General features: G+C 43.3%; 1 protein-coding gene across 1 annotated transcript in view; it reads left to right on the forward strand.

Annotated features, from left to right (window-relative positions):
* The window catches only part of LOC128383640 (caldesmon-like), a gene marked incomplete at its 5' end in the record, with an annotated part of 29,171 nt that extends 8,713 nt beyond the window's left edge, over positions 1-20,458 (forward strand). The window contains 7 exons of the mRNA XM_053343232.1: positions 785-877; positions 1,172-1,452; positions 2,104-2,242; positions 3,685-3,786; positions 4,665-4,892; positions 14,447-14,752; positions 20,333-20,458. Coding sequence (XP_053199207.1) covers positions 785-877; positions 1,172-1,452; positions 2,104-2,242; positions 3,685-3,786; positions 4,665-4,892; positions 14,447-14,752; positions 20,333-20,458 — 1,275 coding nt within the window. The remainder of the gene's footprint in view (positions 1-784; positions 878-1,171; positions 1,453-2,103; positions 2,243-3,684; positions 3,787-4,664; positions 4,893-14,446; positions 14,753-20,332) is intronic.
* Between the last annotated feature and the right edge of the window lie 627 nt (positions 20,459-21,085).

Below are 21,085 nucleotides of genomic sequence, written 5' to 3' on the forward strand. Positions count from 1 at the left end.
GAAGAAAGCCACCGAAAGAGAGGAGAAGAAGAATGAAAAAGGAGAGGAGGAAAGAATGATGACGAGAGCGGAGAGAGAGAAGAGAGGGAGCGCCGAAGAGGAGAAACAACCCGATGAGGTGAAGAGGAGGTCTGAAAGAACGAGAGCAGGGACGGAGGACAGGAAAGAGAGAAGCGAGAAAGAGGAGAAGAAAGCGAAAGAGGGGACAAACGAAACAGGCGAAGTGGAAAGGATGACGACGAGAGAACAGAGGAAGAGTTCGGTGATGGAGACGGAAAGAGAGAAGAGAGGGAGCGCCGAAGAGAAGGAGGTGGGGAGGAGGTCTGAAAGAACGAGAGCAGCGATGGAGAGAAAGAACAGTGAAGAAGAGATGAAGATGAAGAAAGCGACGGAAAGAGAGAAGAATGAAAAAGGAGAGGAAGACAGAATGATGACAAGAGAACAGAGGAAGAGTTCAGTGATGGAGACAGAAAGAGAGAAGAGAGAGAGTGCCGAAGAGAAGGAGGAGGAGAGAGAGAAGAGAGGGAGCGCCGAAGACAAGGAGGAGGAGAGAGAGAAGAGAGGGAGTGCCGAAGAGGAGGAGGAGAGAGAGAAGGGAGGGAGCGCTGAAGAGAAAGAGGTGGAGAGGAGGTCTGAAAGAACGAGAGTAGCGATGGAGAGAAAGAACAGCGAAGAAGAGATGAAGAAAGCCACTGAAAGAGAGAGGAAGAACGAAAAAGGAGAGGAAGAAAGAATGATGACGAGAGCGGAGAGAGAGAAGAGAGGGAGCGCTGAAGAGAAGGAGGAGAGAGAGAAGAGAGGGAGCGCCGAAGAGAAGAAGGAGGCGGAGAGTAAATCCGAAAGAGCGAGAGCAGAGACAGAGACAGAGAAAAAGAGCAGCGAAGAAGAGATGAAGAAAGAGGCTGAAAAAGAGAAGAACGAAAAAGGAGAGGAGGAGAGAATGATGACAAGAGAACAGAGGAAGAGTTCGGCGAAGGAGGCGGAGAGAGAGAAGAGAGGGAGCGCTGAAGAGAAGGAGGTGGAGAGAGAGAAGAGAGGGAGCGCTGAAGAGGAGGAGAGGAAGTCTGAACCAGTGGAGAAGAAGAGCGATGAAGACGGGACAAAGAAAGCGAGTGAAGGAGAGAGGAAAAATGAAAAAGGAGAGGAGGAAAAGATGATGACAAGAGAACAGAGGAAGAGTTCGGCGGAAAGAGAAAAGAGGGGGACCGCTGAAGAGAAAGAGGAGATAGAGAAGAGAGGGAGCGCCGAAGAGAAGGAGGCGGAGAAGAAGAGTGACGACAAAGACGAGAAACAGAAGAAGAGCGATGAAGACGGGACGAAGAAAGCAACTGAAAAAGAGAGGAAGAACGAAAAAGGAGAGGAGGAAAAGATGATGACGAGAGAACAAAGGAAGAGCTCGGCGGAGAGAGAGAAGAGAGGGAGCGCCGAAGAGGAGAAGGAGGTGGAGAGTAAGTCTGAAAGAACGAAAGCAGCGACAGAGAAGAAGAAGAATGAGGAAGAGACGAAGAACGAGAAAGAGGAGACGGAACGAAGGATGACGAGAGAACAGAGGAAGAGTTCAGCGGAGAGAGAGAAGAGAGGGAGCGCCGAAGAGAAAGAGGTGGAGAGAGAAAAGAGAGGGAGCGCTGAAGAGAAGAAAGAGGTGGAGAGGAAATCTGAAAGAACGAGAGCAGCGACGGAGAAAAAGAGCAGCGAAGAAGAGACGACAAAGAAAGCGACTGAAAAAGAGAAGAATGAAAAAGGAGAGGTGGAAAGAATGAAGACGAGAGAACAGAGGAAGAGTTCGGCGGAGAGAGAGAAGAGAGGGAGCGCCGAAGAGAAAGAGGAGGAGAGAAAGAAGAGAGGGAGCGTCGAAGAGAAAGAGAGGAAGTCGAAAGAACGAATAGAGAAGAAGAGCGATGAAGACGGGGCGAAGAAAGCGACAGAAAGAGAGAAGAAGAAGAAGGACGAAAGAGGAGAGGAGGAAAGAATGACGAGGGGGAGAGAAAGGAGTAAAAGAGAAGAAAAGAGCGAGAAAGAAAAAGAGAAAGAGAAAGAAAGAGTGAGCGCAGAACAAACGACACAAACAGCTGACGAAGCGACAGAAACGACACAAATAATAAGTGCAGAAGAAGAAGAGAAGAGCGGAGCGAAGGATGAGCCGACGGCGACGAAACCACAGAAGAAGAATCCGACGATGACGGACTCGATGCTCCACAGAATCCACGGAGACATTCGGATCTCACTGAAGACAGACAACCCGGTAAGACACACACACACAACTACACACACACACACACTAACACGTACACACACACACACACACAGTAAGGAGTTAGCATACATCAAGTGACATCAGCTCATCTCAGGTGGGGAGTTCTGGTCCTCTGAAATGAGGCAAACCAGGAAGTAACTCAGAGCTGCATTCTATCAAAAGGCCACCAGGGGGCGACCGTCTCTATACAAGTCAATGGAGAATTCACCAACTTCTCACTTGATTTCTAACCTCAGTAAACGTTTTCAAAATGTGTTTATGGTCTCAATCGCTAGTTTAAAGCCTTCTTCAATGCAGTATGATGTTCATTTGGGACATTTTGGCCTCCCAGATTTTATATGTGACGATAAAGCAGGGTATGCATTAGGGCGTGGCTACGTCCTGATTGACAGGTTGATTGACCAACGTCCTCGAGATCCAGCCCTCGTAACCATAGCAACCTCCCCGCTCCGCCCATGGCTCCGCCTCATGCCCATATAAGTAGAATCCATGTTTTTATTTTTTCCCAGCGTGCACCTGAAATTTTCAAGATGGCGCTGCCCAGATTAGAAACTATTGTCTTCCGAGCAGCAGTCCACAAACCAATGGGTGACGTCACGGATGTTACGTCCATTTCTTTTATACAGTCTATGGTTCATCTCAACCAGCTAAGAGCAAATCTAACTATTATAGACTCTAAAGGACCAAAGAACTCATCTGTTATTGGTCAAACATGTCAACTTACAAAATCATTTGCATATAATTTGCATACTTAATACCCAAAAGTCACACAAGGGTCACACTTCCCCCTGGCTGTTGGGCAGCTGTATGGTTTCTCCTCTATCGTTGTTATAGTCATGGTGTGAATTAACACAGCTCATGTTCTGCTGTGTGTTGCGTTAAGCGGCAGATAAAAGGTTGCTGCTGGTAGAGAAAATTAATTAAGCCGAATGGACGAGAAACTAATAATCATGATTTCAATTTTGACCCAACTAATCGTGATTATGATTTTTTCACACACACACATACACAAACTGGGCCGACCCACAGCAGAGACACACAGTATGAGCTCACATCTGAACATGATGAGATTTATCACATTATAATAGAGAACAAAGCTCCAGCATCTTTGTATAATAAACAGAGACAAACCTCTTTGCGTCTGTGCTGAGAGAGGATTCTGGTAGGCTGTCGGGCTGCCGTATGGTTTCTCCTCTCTCGTTGTTATAGTCATGGTGTGAACTCCGATATTTAAAACTGTGGAACTGCCCTTTAATCTGACCACAGTCCTCACATCATGACTCTAATATGAATCACAATGTAGAAATAAGTCGGAGCGACTCTCAGTGAGCTCAGCGAACATTAGCAGACTGTTGTTATATCTGTGTGTGTGTGTGTGTGTGTGTGGTTGTGTGTGTGTGTGTGTTAATGTGTGTGTGTGTGTGTTGCAGGACATCGCGAAGTGTCTGAAGGCGTTGGATCAGCTCAGTATGGTTTATGTGACGTCGAAACACGTCCAGAGACACAGCGAGCTCGTCGCCACTTTAAGAAAGGTACGCACACACACACTTCCTTCTTTCCTCCCTCCCTTCCTCCTACCTTCCTTCCTCCCTTCCTTCTTTCCTCTGTCCTTCCTTTCCTCCCTTCCTTCCTCCGTCCTTCCTTCCTTCCTTTCCTCCCGTCCTTCCTTCCATCCTTTCCTCCCTTCCTCCCTCCCTCCTTCTCTTTCTTTCCTTCCTTCCTCCTACCTTCCTTCTTTCCTCTGTCCTTCTTTCCTTCCTCCCTTCCTCTTTTCCTTTCTCCCTTTCTCCCTACCTCCTTCCTTCCTTTCCTCCCTCCCTTCCTTCCCCCTTCCTTCTTTCCGTCCTCCCTTCCTCTTTTCCTTTCTCCCTCCCTCCCTCTTTCCTTCTTTCCTCCCTCCCTTCCTCCTACCTTCCTTCCTCCCTCTTTTCCTTCCTACCTTCCTTCCCTCCTTCCTCCCCTCCCTCCTACCTTCCTTCCTCCCTTCCTTCTTTCCTTCCTCCCTTTTTTCCTTTCTCCCTCCCTCCCTCCTTCTTTCCTTCCCTCTCTCCTTCCTTCCCTCCTACCTTCCTTCCTCCCTTCCTTCTTTCCTCTCTCCCTCCCTCCTTCCATCTTTCCTTCCTCCTACCTTCCTTCCTTCCTCTGTCCTTCTTTCCTTCCTCCCTTTCTTCTTTCATCTGTCCTTCTTTCCTTCCTCCCTTCCTCTTTTCTTTCCTCCCTCCCTTCCTCCTTCTTTCTTTCCTCCATCCTGCCTTCCTTCCTCCTTTTCCTTCCTGCTTTCCTTTCCTCCTTCCTCCCCTCCCTCCTACCTTCCTTCTTTCCTCCCTTCTTTCCTTCCTTCCTCCCTTCCTCCTACCTTCCTTCATTCCTCCCTCCTTTAAACTTTCTAACCAGTCGTCTGCTTCTCCAGATGCGTTTCTACCGAGCGAACCAGGCGATCATGGACAAAGCCTCGATGCTCTACAACCGCTTCAAGAACGCCTTCCTGGTGGGCGAAGGAGAGGAGGTGGTGAGCGCCGCCTTCCTGCGCTCGCTGCTGGAGGAGAAGGAGCGAGAGGAGGCGCAGCGGGTGGAGCGCTGCAGGGAGCGGCTGAGGAGGGAGGAGCTGCTGCAGGAGGTGAAGAGACGCATGAGCCAAGTGAAGGAGAGGAGGAGGACTGATGGAGGAGCAGGAGGAGAGGAGGAGGAAGAGGAGGAGAGGAAGAGGACTGATGGAGGAGAGGAGGAGAAAACAGAAGGTAAATACATTAAATAAATACAAATGCTACGATATATTAAATAATTGAATCGTTAATTATTATAATTAATAGTTTTAGTGAACAATCTCAGCTCAAGCTCCTCTTACCAGCTTTATCCAATCAGCTGATGATGAAGACCATGTGATTAAAAAACCACAAAAAGCTAGTAAGAGGACGTTGAGTTGAATTTTTTTGTCACTAATTTTGGCAATAAAAGTAATTTAAGATAACTGGTAGATTTTTTTTCTTTAACTTTAATAATTATTTATGAATATTGTTATTTTATATTAAATAAAACACATTTTTATACATTTAAATAGTTTCATGTCTGTTAATTTTGCTTTACTATGAATTATTGTTTATTTACAATGAAATATAGAAGTTTGATGTTTTGTATTATATTATTTTATCATCATAAATTAACTAAATAATATATGACTTCATTATTTATACAATGGCAACTTAAAATGCTAGAGTCTGATTAAATTAATGAGACAGAATTAAACTAAGAGACTTTGCTAAACAGCCTGGAACAAGAGTTATTAGAGTTATTTCAGTAAAACCCAGCTGCACACCTCCAAACAACAACCCATAAAGACTTCCTGCTACCAAAACTAACTCATATTGTTCAGATTTTAGACCTGAAATGATGTAAAAAGCTTGAAAAATGTCATAAATGGAGACTAGAGCAGCATTAAATGTGTTTATATGGTGGATTATTTACAGTAAAAGCATCAAGCTAAACTCTAGTTTATATAAGAATCATGTCCTTTCTTTTAAGTTTTATCTGTAAATTTTAACTTTTCTAACATTAAACTCTTCTATATTTATAATTCAGACTGTTTCCTTTATTTTCACACGTATATAATGAGGCTTTTTAAAAAGTTGTATCATGTCAAACTTTATATTTATATTTATTGTTCACAGCTCCTCCGGCTGCAGTGGACTCTTCCTGCCTGGACTGAACCATCTCTCTGCTCTGAGGGGGGGAGGGTGAAGTGGACTCTTCATTCTTGGACTGAACCATCTCTCTGCTCTGAGGGGGGGAAGGTGAAGTGGACTCTTTATTTTTGGACTGAACCATCTCTCTGCTCTGAGGGGGGGAAGGTGAAGTGGACTCTTTATTCTTGGACTGAACCATCTCTCTGCTCTGAGGTGGGGCGGGAGGGGGGAGGGTGAAGTGGACTCTTCCTTCTTGGACTGAACCATCTCTGTGCTCTGAGGGAGGGGAGGGGGGGGGGGGGGGTGAAGGTGCTCGACCTGAAACACAAACTGTTTACCTCATCAAACATATCACATGCGTGTCTCTAACTTACTTCCTGTTAGAGATCCTGCCACATTTACAGTCTGTTTAGCATTAGCATTAGCATTAGCATTAGCACAGGTGCCATTATATTACACAACAGTGACTCATTTACACCAGAACCGTATTTATTTTTACACTTCGTCTTCATCGAAACCCCAAAAACATGAGTATTACAGACGTTAACCTTCTAATTTTAAGTTGCACCTTTTATCTCGTCATCTATTGGCTCGTGGATTTCGATGATGTCGCGTAATTATAGCCGAGCCTGAGCCGTACGTTAAACCCTGACATTATCTGTTTAACTCATCTTTAATCTGACTTTAACGCTGTAATAACTATGTTTACGACACATCCTCATCCTGAAACGTCCTCTGAACATTTTACTCACTGAGCTGCCTCTAAAATTAGCTTCAGAAAGTCGTAGCGAGTTTTTTAAATTACACGTTTTTCAAATGTGTCTTAAAACAGTTTTAAGATATATAAGAAAAACTGAACTTGTCTTTTTTAAAACTGATAATTTAACATCAGAAAAGAGTCAAAAACTAAAAAAATCAACTCTTCAAATTTCAGTTAAAGTTGCGATTTGAATGAAAAAATGTAACTTCTAAAAAAAATGTCGTTAAATCCGATGTTTTTTTTTTAGTCTTTTTCTTTCTTTAGTTGCTTTTACTTGAAACTTTCTTTTTTTAAAAGTGAGCTACAATAACGTTACCTTGTGTTTTTCGGCTCGTAAACATCGTCTAATTACTTTACTCACTCGGCTACGTTAAAAATTAGCTAAAAAAAAGTCGTAGTCGTTTTATAATACGCAGTTAGTTTTTCGCAATTTTTCAAGTTTATCTTAAAATATTGTGAACTTGTCCTTTAAAACAACTCTCGTCTTTCAGTTAAAGTCACGATTTAAATGTGAAATATAACTTTTAATATAAGTTTTTTCGTAATTTTTTTAGCATCGGGAAGACGCTAAAAATACAAAAAAAACGACCCTTCATCTTTTTTAGTTAAAGTCACGATTTGAACGAGTCCTTTTTTTAGTTTTTCGTTGCTTTCACTTGAATTTTTTTTTCTGCTTTTTAAATTGAGCTACGATAACGTTAGCTTGTGTTTACATTTCCGCTTTTTGTTAGCATAAATCTGGTAAACCAAACCTTTCTTATTGTAATATTTTGGTGAACTGAACCTTTTTAAAATCCTTCACCATAACCCTCATCTACCTCGGCTTACTATTATCTGTCGTTATTAAAGGGTACATCTTCAGTTTTTTTAGTTTTTTTTTAATCTTTATTTTTGTGTAATAGTACTTACGGGGACTTCGGGGTCCTCGTAAGTTTGTATAAAATCAGGTGACACTCCTCGTTAGTTTCATTTTAAAGGTGCACAGTGTTCTTTCACATCTCTAAATCTACAGATTAATACATATGTTTGAGTTTAATGACAGTAGAAAAAAAACTGAAACATATTTATTGTGTTAAAAAGGGAGAACAGGAAGTGATGGTGCTCATGGGAAATGTAGTCTTTCTTTTGTTGTTGTAGTTTTTTTGGGGGGGGGGGCTGGGGGGGCGGGGGGGGTTGTAATATTTGACATCAGATTGTTATCAAACCGACACTCACATCAGCTTTAAACCACAAATATGACTCATCACACTTCCACGGCTGCCGAGGACCTGGTGCCTTGCTCAACGGCACAGCGGCAGCATCAACGCTAACAGGACCACTGTTAGCGGTTAGCACAGTGTTAGCATAGCATTAGCATATAAAGTCAACTTTTGTATAGCAATATATTTTATTCTGTATTTTATTGTGTGACAGTAAGATGTTTTTTCTACTTGTATGATGCAGTTGTTACAGTTGTTTCTACATGGTTCTCACTGACTTAGCCGTTTTTTTGTAAATATGTAATTACTGAGATTTTTTTACGAACTTGACGTCGGAGTTGTATTATTTGTGAACGAGCTGAATACTTACATTATATATATAACACCGTGAATAAAATGTCAGAGGTTCAACATGCAGTTTTTTTTTTACACGTAAGTAAAGTAATAAAGTTCGGACGTTATTTACTCGCAGGCGTCTCTGAAGGGGTCAGGTCACGTTTCTGTTGTACGAAAAGTTTCTGTCTTCCGTTAACTGCTAATAAAGTTTAATAGAAAATTTAAAGTAAGCGTTTCCTGTTTTGGGTGCACGATACACCCACTTTAGTGTATGGGACCCACTTTACTACATTACGCACCCACTTTACTACATTATATGCCCACTTTACTACATTTCACCCACTTTACTACATTATATGCCCACTTTACTACATTACATGCCCACTTTACTACATTATATGCCCTCTTTACTACATTACACGCCCACTTTACTACATTATATGCCCACTTTAGTGTATGGGACCCACTTTACTAAATTACATGCCCACTTTACTACATTATATGCCCACTTTAGTGTATGGGACCCACTTTACTACATTAAATGCCCACTTTAATGTATGGGACCCACCTTACTACATTAAATACCCACTTTACTACATTATATGCCCACTTTAGTGTATGGGACCCACTTTACTACATTATATGCCCACTTTACTACATGAAACCTACTTGACTACATTACACACCTACTTTAGTGTATGACACCCATCTTACTCATTACAGACCCACTTTACTACATTACACACCCATATTACTTCATTGCAGACCCATCTTACGATATGACACCCATTTTACCACATGGCACACCCACTTTACTACATTACATTCCCACTTTACTACATTATATGCCCACTTAACTACATTACATGCCCACTTTACTACATTATATGCCCACTTTACTACATTACATGCCCACTTTACTACATTATATGCCCACTTTACTACATTACATGCCCACTTTAGTGTATGGGACCCACTTTACTACATTATATGCCCACTTTACTACATTACACACCTACTTTAGTGTATGACACCCATCTTACTCATTACAGACCCACTTTACTACATTACACACCCATATTACTTCATTGCAGACCCATCTTACGATATGACACCCATTTTACCACATGGCACACCCACTTTACTACATTACATTCCCACTTTACTACATTATATGCCCACTTAACTACATTACATGCCCACTTTACTACATTATATGCCCACTTTACTACATTATATGCCCACTTTACTACATTACATGCCCACTTTACTACATTATATGCCCACTTTACTACATTACATGCCCACTTTAGTGTATGGGGCCCACTTTAGTGTATGGGACCCACTTTACTACATTATATGCCCACTTTACTACATTACACACCTACTTTAGTGTATGACACCCATCTTACTCATTACAGACCCACTTTAGTACATTACACACCCATATTACTGCATTGCAGACCCATCTTACTATATGACACCCATTTTACCACATGGCACACCCACTTTACTACATTACATTCCCACTTTACTACATTATACACCCACTTTACTACATTATATTCCCACTTTACTACATTACATACCCACTTTACTACATTACACACCCACTTTACAACATTATATGCCCACTTTACTGCATTATATGCCCATTTTACTACATTACACACCCACTTTAGTGTACGGGACCACTTTACTAGATTATACACCCACTTTACTATATTACATGCCCACTTTACTACATTACGCACCCACTTTACATGAAACCCACTTTACTGCATTATACAATCATATTACCACATGCCACCCATATTACTAAATTACACACCCACTTTTACTACATGAAACCTGCTTTACTACATCACACACCTACTTTAGTGTATGACACCCATCTTACTATATGACACCCCTTTTTACTCATTACAGACCCACTTTACTACATTACACCCATTTTACTACATTACACGCCCACTTTACTACATTACACCCACTTTACTACATTACACGCCCACTTTACTACATTACACACCCATCTTACTATATGACACCTATTTTAATGTGTTCATCACCACTTTGAGCACATTAATACTCTCTCTCTATTGTTAGTGATCGCTGTGAATGTGACATCACTTCCTGTTACTGCAGGGGGGGGGGGACCTGTTGAACGGAAATGAATGTGATCGCTCGTTCGATATGACCGAACTTTCAACATTTTAGGCTGTGACTCGTTTCCTGTGCACATTTATTTTGGTTTCAGAAGCAGCTCAGTGGCTGGCAGCGATCGCCTCAAACACTTTGACCCAGAGCACAAAGTTTAACCCTTTATAGGACACTCATTGAAAGGAAGGGAGGAAGGAAGGAAGAATGAAAGGAAGGGAGGAAGGAAGGAAGAATGAAAGGAAGGGAGGAAGGAAGGAAGAATGAAAGGAAGGGAGGAAGGAAGGAAGAATGGAAGGAAGGAAGGAAGGGAAGGAAGAAGGGAGTAAGGAAGAAGGAAGGGAAGGAAGGAGGGAGGAAGGAAAGGAAGAAAGGACGGAGGAAAGAAGGAAGGAAGGAAGGTAGGGGGGAGGAAAGAAAAAGAAGGAGGGAGGGAGGAAGGGAAGAAAGAAGGAAGGAAGGAAGAAGAAAGGGGGATGGAGGAAGGAAAGAAGGAAGGGAGGAGAGAAGGAGGGAGGGAGGAAGGACAGATGGAAGGAAGGAAAGGAAGATGGAAGGATGGAGGAAAGGAGGGAGGAAGGAAGGAAAGAAGGAAGGGAGGACGGGAAGAAAGAAGGAAGGAAAGGAGAGAGGGGGAAGGAAGGAAGGAAGGAAGGAAGGAAGGAAGGAAGGAAGGAAGGATATTTGGGATATTTACAGAAGTTACCAAATATAATTATTTTCCTCTCCTCTCCTTCCTCTGTCTCTCCTCTCCTTCCTCTCTCTCCTCTCCTCTCCTTCCTCTCTACTCCTTCCTCTCTCCTCTCCTTCTTCTCTCTCCTCTCCTTCCTCTCTCTCCTCTCCTTCCTCTTTCTCCTTCCTCTCTCCTCTCCTTCTTCTCTCTTCTCTCCTTCCTCTCTCTCCTCTCCTTCCTCTTTCTCCTTCCTCTCTCTCCTCTCCTTCCTCTCCTTCCTCTCTCCTCTCCTTCCTCTCCTTCCTCTCTCTCCTCTCTCTCCTCTCCTCTCCTTCCTCTCCTCCTCTCTCTCCTCTCCTCTCCTTCCTCTCTCTCCTCTTCCTCTCTCTCCTCTCTCCTTCCTCTCTCTCCTCTCTCTCCTCTCCTTCCTCTCTCTCCTCTCTCCTTCCTCTCTCTCCTCTCCTTCCTCTCTCTCCTCTCTCCTTCCTCTCTCTCTCCTCTCTCTCCTCTCCTTCCTCTCTCTCCTCTCCTTCCTCTCTCTCCTCTCTCTCTCTCGTCTCCTTCCTCTCTCTCTCTCTCCTCTATCCTTCCTCTCTCTCCTCTCCTTCCTCTCTCTCCTCTCCTTCCTCTCCTTCCTCTCTCTCCTCTCCTTCCTCTCTCTCCTCCTCTACCTCTCTCTCCTCTCCTTCCTCTCTCTCCTCTCCTTCCTCTCCTTCCTCTCCTTCCTCTCTCTCCTCTCTCCTTCCTCTCTCTCCTCTCCTTCCTCTCTCTCCTCTCCTTCCTCTCTCTCCTTCCTCTCTCTCCTCTCTCCTTCCTCTCTCTCCTCTCCTTCCTCTCTCTCCTCTCTCCTTCCTCTCTCTCCTCTCCTTCCTCTCTCTCCTCTCCTTCCTCTCTCTCCTTCCTCTCTCTCCTCTCTCCTTCCTCTCTCTCCTCTCCTTCCTCTCTCTCCTTCCTCTCTCTCCTCTCCTTCCTCTCTCTCCTCTCCTTCCTCTCTCTCCTCTCTCCTTCCTCTCTCCTCTCCTTCCTCTCTCCTCTCTCCTTCCTCTCTCTCCTCTCCTTCCTCTCTCTCCTCTCTCCTTCCTCTCTCTCCTCTCTCCTTCCTCTCTCTCCTCTCTCTCCTTCCTCTTTCTCCTCCTCTTCCTCTCTCTCCTCTCCTTCCTCTCTCTCCTCTTCCTCTCTTTCCTCTCTCTCCTCTCCTTCCTTTCTCTCCTCTCCTCCGTCTCTCTCCTCTCCTTCCTCTCTCTCCTCTCCTTCCTCTCTCTCCTCTCCTTCCTTTCTCTCCTCTCCTTCCTCTCTCTCCTCTCCTTCCTCTCCTTCCTCTCTCCTCTCCTTCCTCTCTCTCCTCTCCTTCCTCTCTCCTCTCCTTCCTCTCTCTCCTCTCCTTCCTTTCTCTCCTCTCCTCCGTCTCTCTCCTCTCCTTCCTCTCTCTCCTCTCCTTCCTCTCTCTCCTCTCCTTCCTTTCTCTCCTCTCCTTCCTCTCTCTCCTCTCCTTCCTCTCCTTCCTCTCTCCTCTCCTTCCTCTCTCTCCTCTCCTTCCTCTCTCCTCTCCTTCCTCTCTCTCCTCTCCTTCCTCTCTCCTCTCCTTCCTCTCTCTCCTCTCCTTCCTCTCTCCTCTCCTTCCTCTCTCTCCTCTCCTTCCTTTCTCTCCTCTCCTCCGTCTCTCTCCTCTCCTTCCTCTCTCTCCTCTCCTTCCTCTCTCTCCTCTCCTTCCTTTCTCTCCTCTCCTTCCTCTCTCTCCTCTCCTTCCTCTCCTTCCTCTCTCCTCTCCTTCCTCTCTCTCCTCTCCTTCCTCTCTCCTCTCCTTCCTCTCTCTCCTCTCCTTCCTTTCTCTCCTCTCCTTCCTCTCTCTCCTCTCCTTCCTCTCTCTCCTCTCCTTCCTCTCTCTCCTTCCTCTCTCTCCTCTCTCCTTCCTCTCTCTCCTCTCCTTCCTCTCTCTCCTCTCTCCTTCCTCTCTCTCCTCTCCTTCCTCTCTCTCCTCTCCTTCCTCTCTCTCCTTCCTCTCTCTCCTCTCTCCTTCCTCTCTCTCCTCTCCTTCCTCTCTCTCCTTCCTCTCTCTCCTCTCCTTCCTCTCTCTCCTCTCCTTCCTCTCTCTCCTCTCTCCTTCCTCTCTCCTCTCCTTCCTCTCTCCTCTCTCCTTCCTCTCTCTCCTCTCCTTCCTCTCTCTCCTCTCTCCTTCCTCTCTCTCCTCTCTCCTTCCTCTCTCTCCTCTCTCTCCTTCCTCTTTCTCCTCCTCTTCCTCTCTCTCCTCTCCTTCCTCTCTCTCCTCTTCCTCTCTTTCCTCTCTCTCCTCTCCTTCCTTTCTCTCCTCTCCTCCGTCTCTCTCCTCTCCTTCCTCTCTCTCCTCTCCTTCCTCTCTCTCCTCTCCTTCCTTTCTCTCCTCTCCTTCCTCTCTCTCCTCTCCTTCCTCTCCTTCCTCTCTCCTCTCCTTCCTCTCTCTCCTCTCCTTCCTCTCTCCTCTCCTTCCTCTCTCTCCTCTCCTTCCTTTCTCTCCTCTCCTCCGTCTCTCTCCTCTCCTTCCTCTCTCTCCTCTCCTTCCTCTCTCCTCTCCTTCCTCTCTCTCCTCTCCTTCCTTTCTCTCCTCTCCTCCGTCTCTCTCCGCTCCTTCCTCTCTCTCCTCTCTCTCCTCTCCTCCGTCTCTCTCCTCTCCTTCCTCTCTCCTCAAAAACATATTCTTCCTCTTAAAACCCTCGAGACTCTCAGACGTCACACAAACTGAGTTCTTATAATATTTGTGTCTAAATCTAAACAAATATGGACTCCACAAATTCTCAAGAAATTAAATTAACAAAGAAAAAAACCTGCTGACCCTTTAGAGGGGCCCCAGCCTTATGTTGGGAACCACTACTGTAATACTGCATACTACATCACTCATAATACTGCAGTACTTTTACTGTAATACTGCATACCACATCACTCATAATACTGCAGTACTTTTACTGTAATACTGCATACTACATCACTATAATACTGCAGTACTTTTACTGTAATACTGCATACTACATCACTCATAATACTGCAGTACTTTTACTGTAATACTGCATACTACATCACTATAATACTGCAGTACTTTTATTATAGTATGATTTTAATGCATGACTTGTACTTTATATTGTTTTATTGGTACTTTTACTTCAGTAAATAATCGGAATACTTCTTCCACAGCTGGTCAGATGATATAAAATATAAAGTAGAACATATATAATGTGTATTTCAGTGTGATTGTGACTCAAGCTGCTCATAAAAGAGGAGAAATGAGGAGCAGTCGTGCAGCGCTGTGTGTTAGTGTATCTGTCAGCAGTCTGGTGGGCGGAGAGAAGGAAGCAGGAGGTGTGTTTTCCTCTCAGTGTGTGAAACGTAGACGCTTTTTTCTCCTTCACGGAAGAGAGTAAAGAGAGAGAGAAAGGTAACAGACAGCAGCACCGACCGACAGCACCGGGCGGAGCAGCACGAGCAGCAGACTCACACACACGGCAGGATAACGGAGCTGAAGCGCGGGGAGATCCTGCAGATGTGCAGCCGGTTAACGAGCAGCTGGACGCCGCTGTGACCGACAGAAATGGGACGGAGCTTTTCTTCCTGATAGGAGCTTCAGCAGCAGCGGTGGAACCAGGCTGGCCTGCGGACGCGAGGGGGGACATCCCGGGCTCAGACATGGCCCACGTAGGCAACGGAGCCACGGCCGAGGAGGAGGTGAGTTTCCCCCCGCAGAGCTGCAGAGACGCACCGTCATGTCTCATTATGGCTCATTCATTATAGAAACCTTCATATTCATATTAATGATGCTTGGTATGGAGACTGTACCGTCCTGTCGTCCTGTCGCAAGTATCGATTAATTCTCGATTAATCGCGTAAAATGGTTTAAAATGTTAATAATTGTTTCCCAGACGTCAGCATGTTTCCTGAAATGTTATAAAAGACTAAAGAAAACAGGAAATGTTCACATTGAAGAAGCTGAGAATTGTTGTATTTCTTCTTAAACTTAAAACCGTTAATCGATGATCAAAATAGTTTATTTAGAGTTAATAGATTAATAGATTAATTTTCAGTCATTCAGTTAATCGACTAATCGTTGCAGATCTATTAACCTACCGTATGATGTCACAACTATGTCTTATTTCTAATGGAAACCTTTATATTCTTATTAGTGATGTTTAGTATGGAGGCTGTATCGTCCCATCGCAATTATTGATTATTTCTTGATTAATCGATTAGTTGTTTGGGCCATAAAATGTTTAAATATGTTGATAATTGATTCCCAAATGTAAGTATGTAACTTGAAATCTTATAGAAGATAAAAGAAAACAGGAAATGTTCACATTGAAGAAGCTGGAAACTGAGAATTGTTGTATTCTTTCTTTATAAAATGACTTAAAACTATTGTTGATTGAGTTCCTGTCAATTAATTAATCGACTAATCGTTGCAGATCTATCAATCAATCAATCTTTATTTATATAGCTAGTGATCTTATTCTAATGGAAACCTTCATATTCATGTATAAAATGACTTAAATCCATTAATCAACGGTCAAAATAGTTGTCGATTAATTTTCTGTCAGTCAATTAATCAGCTAATCGTTGCAGATCTAGTTACCTACCGTATGATGTCACAATTATGTCTTATTTCCAATTTAAACCTTCATATTCTTATTAGTGATGGTTAGTATGGAGACTATATCATCATATAGTAAATATCGATTACTTTCTCAATTAATCGGTTCATTATTTGGTCTGTTTTGCTTACACTGTTGGTCCTATAGTGACCTCCTACCTAATGTTACAATAATATTCAGTATTTAAGGGGAACCTACATTTTCCTGTTAGTGATGTTTAGTATTGAGACTCATTCTATACTAACTATCGCCTATTATCGATATACTGAAATATTCACATTTAAGAAGCTGGAATCAGAGAATTTGGGCTTTATTTCTCATTTAAACCTTCATATATGACATTCAAAAGATACACAACTTATCAGTAATCAATAACAACCAGTGACATGTAAGTTTAAACAGAGTAGAGTAGATTATAAGAAGCTTTAGTTTCAATAAACGACACAAAAGTCAAATAAATAAAAATATAAAAACTGGCTCAGAACAATTAACATGAACTCAGTATTGGGTTGTTGCTATATTGATTGATGATGATGATTTTTTAGTGTAGCTATAGCCTCATATGCTCCTATTATTCAACCTGTGGTGTCCAATATTTATTTATAGATTATGATTATACCATTATATTCCTACAGCTGCTGTTGTTTTCTATGCTGGATTACCAACCAGGCACACAGTGGTCAACTAGCCAAACCTTCACTGTGTCTGATTCTGATGTTTTAAAACTCAGATACAGTGATAGCTTCTACTTCATCCAATCATCTTGAAGAAAATGTCTCAGAAAAGCCTCAAAGTCTAGTTTTAACATCAGTTTTGTGCTTATATGTTGCGTCTTAACCCTTAAACAGGCCTTACTAGTTATGTCATTTGCACCTCAAGTAAGGAAGGAAGGAAGGAAAGAAGGAAGGAAGGAAGGAAAGGAGGGAAGAAAGAAGGAAAGGAGGAAGGAAGGGAAGCAAGGGAGGAAGAAGGAAGGAAAGGAAGGAGGGAGGAAGTAAGGAAGGTAGGAAGGAAAAGAGGGAAGAAGGAAGGAAAGGAGGGAGGAAGGGAAGGAAGGGAGGAAGTAGGAAGGAGGGAGGAAGAAGGAAGGAAAGGATGGAGGAAGGAAGGGAGGGAGGGAGGAAGAAAGAAAGAAAGGAAGGACAGATGAAGGAAGGAAGAAAGGAAGGACAGATGAAGGAAGGAAGAAAGGACAGAAGGAGGGAACTTTTACCCTAACAGCTGAACTTAGATCTGAGGAAGGAAGGAAGGAAGGAAGGAAGAAAGAAAGGAAGGACAGATGAAGGAAGGAAGAAAGGAAGGACAGATGAAGGAAGGAAGAAAGGAAGGACAGATGAAGGAAGGAAGAAAGGACAGAAGGAGGGAACATTTACCCTAACAGCTGAACTTAGATCTGAGGAAGGAAGGAAGGAAGGACAGATGAAGGAAGGATGGAAGGAAGGAAGGACAGAGGAAGGACCCGGGAGGACAACAGGAAGGTTAAAGAGTGTGTATCTCCTGGTGCACGTTGTCTGTTTAAGGGTTAATTCATTCATTTGCTTAACCAAACTAACAGACAGCAAATCTACAATAGAAGTGTTTGTATTGAGCTCTCCTACAGTAAAGCTGCTAGATTTAGCTGCTATATTTTAACTGCTGAGTTTAGTCTGAAGCGTTTTGTGAAATAATAAGTGAAATATTTAATTATAAGGGTCTTTCCTCCCTTCTCTCCTTCCTTTCCTTCCTCCTGTCCTTCTTTCCTTCCTCCCTCGTACCTTCCTTCCTTCCTTCCTTCTTTTCTTTCTTCCTTCCATCTTTCCTTCCTCTCCCCTTTCTTCCTTCCCTCCTTCCTTCTTTCCTCCTTTCCTTCCTTCTTCCTTCCTCCCTCCCCTTCCCTCCTCGCTCCCCTTCCTTCCTTCCTTCCCTCTTTTCCTTCCTTCTTCCTTCCTCCTTTCCTTCCTTCTTCCTCCCTTCCTTCCTTCCTTGACTCGAGGACAACAGGAGGGTGTAACAGATTTTTATGAACTGCCAACATTTATTTGTTACTGACCCAAATACAGGAGAACTTTTTAAATCAGTGGTCATCTTGATCCTTCATAAAAACAGTCTCTTTAATACAACTGGACATCTTCATCACACTCCACTGACAGATTTCACTCTGATTTCCTTCAATGACTTCCCCTCGCCGCCCTCATTTACAGCTTGTTTTCCACATCACATGTTTCATTTACAGAAGCGCCCGTGACTTTCCAGTAATATTTCTGTCCTGACTGACAGCGCTGCTTCTCCAGGATGATGTAATCGGTTCACAGTGACAGCAGTCGAAGGTGTTTCCCAGCAGTAAATCTTCTCTGTTGTAATGTTTAGAGGTGAACACAGGTATAAACTCAACTGTAGGTCTTCCCAGTTCAGCAGCAGTGAGACTGATGATTATTGGATTTATCTGTGTGTGTCGTATAATCAGCTTTAAGTGAGATGATACCATCGGGCTCTCGTGTGTGTGTGTGTGTGTGTGTGTGTGTTTGAGTTTATGTAAATGGCAGATCTGATTTCAACCACAGGCTGCCTTCCACTCAAACAAACACAGGAAGATGGATGAGAATATGATGATTGCTTTCTAAACAAACATCTCTTCTGATCCATAATGACTGACGATGACATCACTGACTCTGTTGTCGTGGCGCAGCTGTCATCACTGAAGTCCTGCCCGGTTTCTGACTGGCAGCATGATGCAACTCAACTGCCGCGGTTATTTTTTAACTTTTATGTTTCTAGTAAAGCCTGATGGTCCACCAGGGCTCGTATTGTTCACACTGGGAGTGTCCCAGTATGACTGTCTGTCTGGGCTTGTTTCAACGTCTTTGGGATATGCATGATTTATCCTAAATCCTGTTAAATGATCTTTAAAGGTTTCGGAGGTGTTCTTAGTGTGACTGAGAAGATTTCAGGAGCTTTTATTGTTGTAGATTTGAGCAAATCCATGTTAATCCCACAGCTTTACAAATCTGCTTCATAGACATGCAGAGACACGAGTAAAAAGGAGACAGACTGGAACAGAGGAACGGAAAGAAGGATGGAGTTTCTGGTGTTTTCTGAGCATGGTTGGTTCTTCCTCTCCGATCTAACACACATGTAGTCAGTGTACTGGATGTTTGGGGTGAATAAACTCAGACTTTTTAGGAAATGTAGTGCAAGGTGTCTGAAGAGGCCTGAGAGTTTATCTGTCTGTAAGAACCTCTAAAGGTTTGGACATGAGATTAGGGGACCTGAGACATTTTTGGCAATTATTCACACATGGATGCATAAAAAGACACTTAAGTACATCACATAGGACTGTGTTACATCATGCTGACCCTCTGACTAACCCTCCATCCTCACTGATGGGCTGAAATTATACCAAATAAATAAATAAATAAATGACATAATAAAGACAGCTCCTTACACGCACCACTGCAGAATCTGAAAACCTCCAGGACTTCAGACTTACTTTAAGGGCTTTCAGGGTCTTTGTGGCAGTTTGGAGAAAACAAGGTTACAGAGATGCTTCAGGAAAGTTCAGTGGATCTGTACAAAGGGATTTAGGGTCTTTAAAGGGTTAGAGAACATATAAACAGCAGAAACACACTAATTAATGTTGCTGTTCATGTTCCACTCAGGCATAAAAACAGGTTTTAATGTGTATTCCTCATTTTTATAAAGCCATCGGACCTTGGAGTATCTACTGAACACGTGTCTTTATCAGTAGGGAGGTGTATTATTTCAATGGTGTGAGGTTTATCTGCCTTAACTATGGGGGTCGTTGGTCCCTTTGGGGTTTTTCAATGACATCATGGTCATGAAGGGTATCAAGACCCTTATATGTCGAATGTGGTGTGAGGCGTCTTTGCAGAGGCATCAGAGTTATTTGAAAGGTGGTTTCTAGCAGTGCCTGAGTATGTTTCTTTGGGTCACTGAGGTGTTTACACTGAATTTAGGCGTCTTTGAAGAGGTTTAAGGGGCTTCCACAGATTGTTATTGAGATTTAAAGGGTAATCTGAGTGGATGTTGGTGAGGTTGAGTCGATCTAGAGTAAGTAGAGTCTAAACACTGGATGGTCTTGTAGAAGGTTTGAATGATCCCAGTTCCCAAGCGTCACCTTAGTGAGACTTGTTCTTGGTGTCGTTGTCCTTCCAGACATTCCAGGCTGATGGACTGACTAAATCCAGCCTCTTTTTGTTTACAAGCCTTAACGATGGGGTCCCTCTGGTCCATTTGGGGGGTTCAGTACATGAGCACGAAGGGTATCAAGACCTTTATATCGAATGTGGTGCAAGGCGTCTTTGCAGAGTTATTTGAAAGGTGGTTTCTAGCAGTACCTGAGTATGTTTCTTGGGTCCTTGAGGTGTTTACACTGAATTTAGGCGTCTTTAAGAGGTTTAAGAGGCTTCCACAGATTGTTATTGAGGTTTAAAAGGTAATCTGAGTGGGTGTAGGTGAGGTTGAGTCGATCTAGAGTAAGTAGAGTCTAAACACTGGATGGTCTTGTAGAAGGTTTGAACGGTCCCAGTCCCCAAGCGTCGCCTTAGTGAGACTTGTTCTTGGTGTCGTTCTCCTTCCAGACATTCCAGGCTGATGGACTGACTAAACCCAGCATCTTTTTGTTTATGAGCCTTAATGATGGGGGTCCCTTTGGTCCATTTAGGGGGTTCAGTACATGAGCATGAAGGGTATCAAGACCCTTAAATCGAATGTGATGTTAGGCATCTTTGCAGAGTTATTTGAAAGGTGGTTTCTAGCAGTACCTGAGTATGTTTCTTTGGGTCCTTGAGGTGTTTACACTGAATATAGGCATCTTTGAAGAGGTTTAAGGGGCTTCCACAGATTGTTATTGAGATTTAAAAGGTAATTTGAGCCGATCTAGAGTTAATAGAGTCTGTCTAAGACCCTTATATCAAATGTGGTGCGAGGTGTCTTTGCAGAGTTATTTGAAAGGTGGTTTCTATCAGTACCTGAGTATGTTTCTTGGGTCCTTGAGGTGTTTACACTGGATTTAGGTGTCTTTAAGAGGTTTAAGAGGCTTCCACAGATTGTTATTGAGGTTTAAAAGGTAATCTGAGCCGATCTAGAGTTAATAGAGACTGTCTAAACACTGGATGGTCTTGTCGAAGGTTTGAATGGTCCCAGTTGCTTTTGTCACCTTAGTGAGACTTGTTCTTGGTGTCGTTCTCCTCTCAGACATTCCAGGCTGATGGACTGACTAAATCCAGCCTCTTTTTGTCTACAAGCCTAATTTGATGATGATCAGATGGATAATGTGGGCGAGGTCTGCGGTGTCCTGCGTCACACCTCACCAGTTTACCTCCTCATCCCAGCTCACAAATGCTCCTCTTGTCAGCCTCCAATCTAATTTGTTTCATTACGGAGGAATTCAGCTGACTTTGGTTGAGTCATCCGG

This window comes from Scomber japonicus, chromosome 22 (assembly GCF_027409825.1).
Source record: "Scomber japonicus isolate fScoJap1 chromosome 22, fScoJap1.pri, whole genome shotgun sequence".
Lineage (NCBI taxonomy): Eukaryota > Metazoa > Chordata > Actinopteri > Scombriformes > Scombridae > Scomber > Scomber japonicus.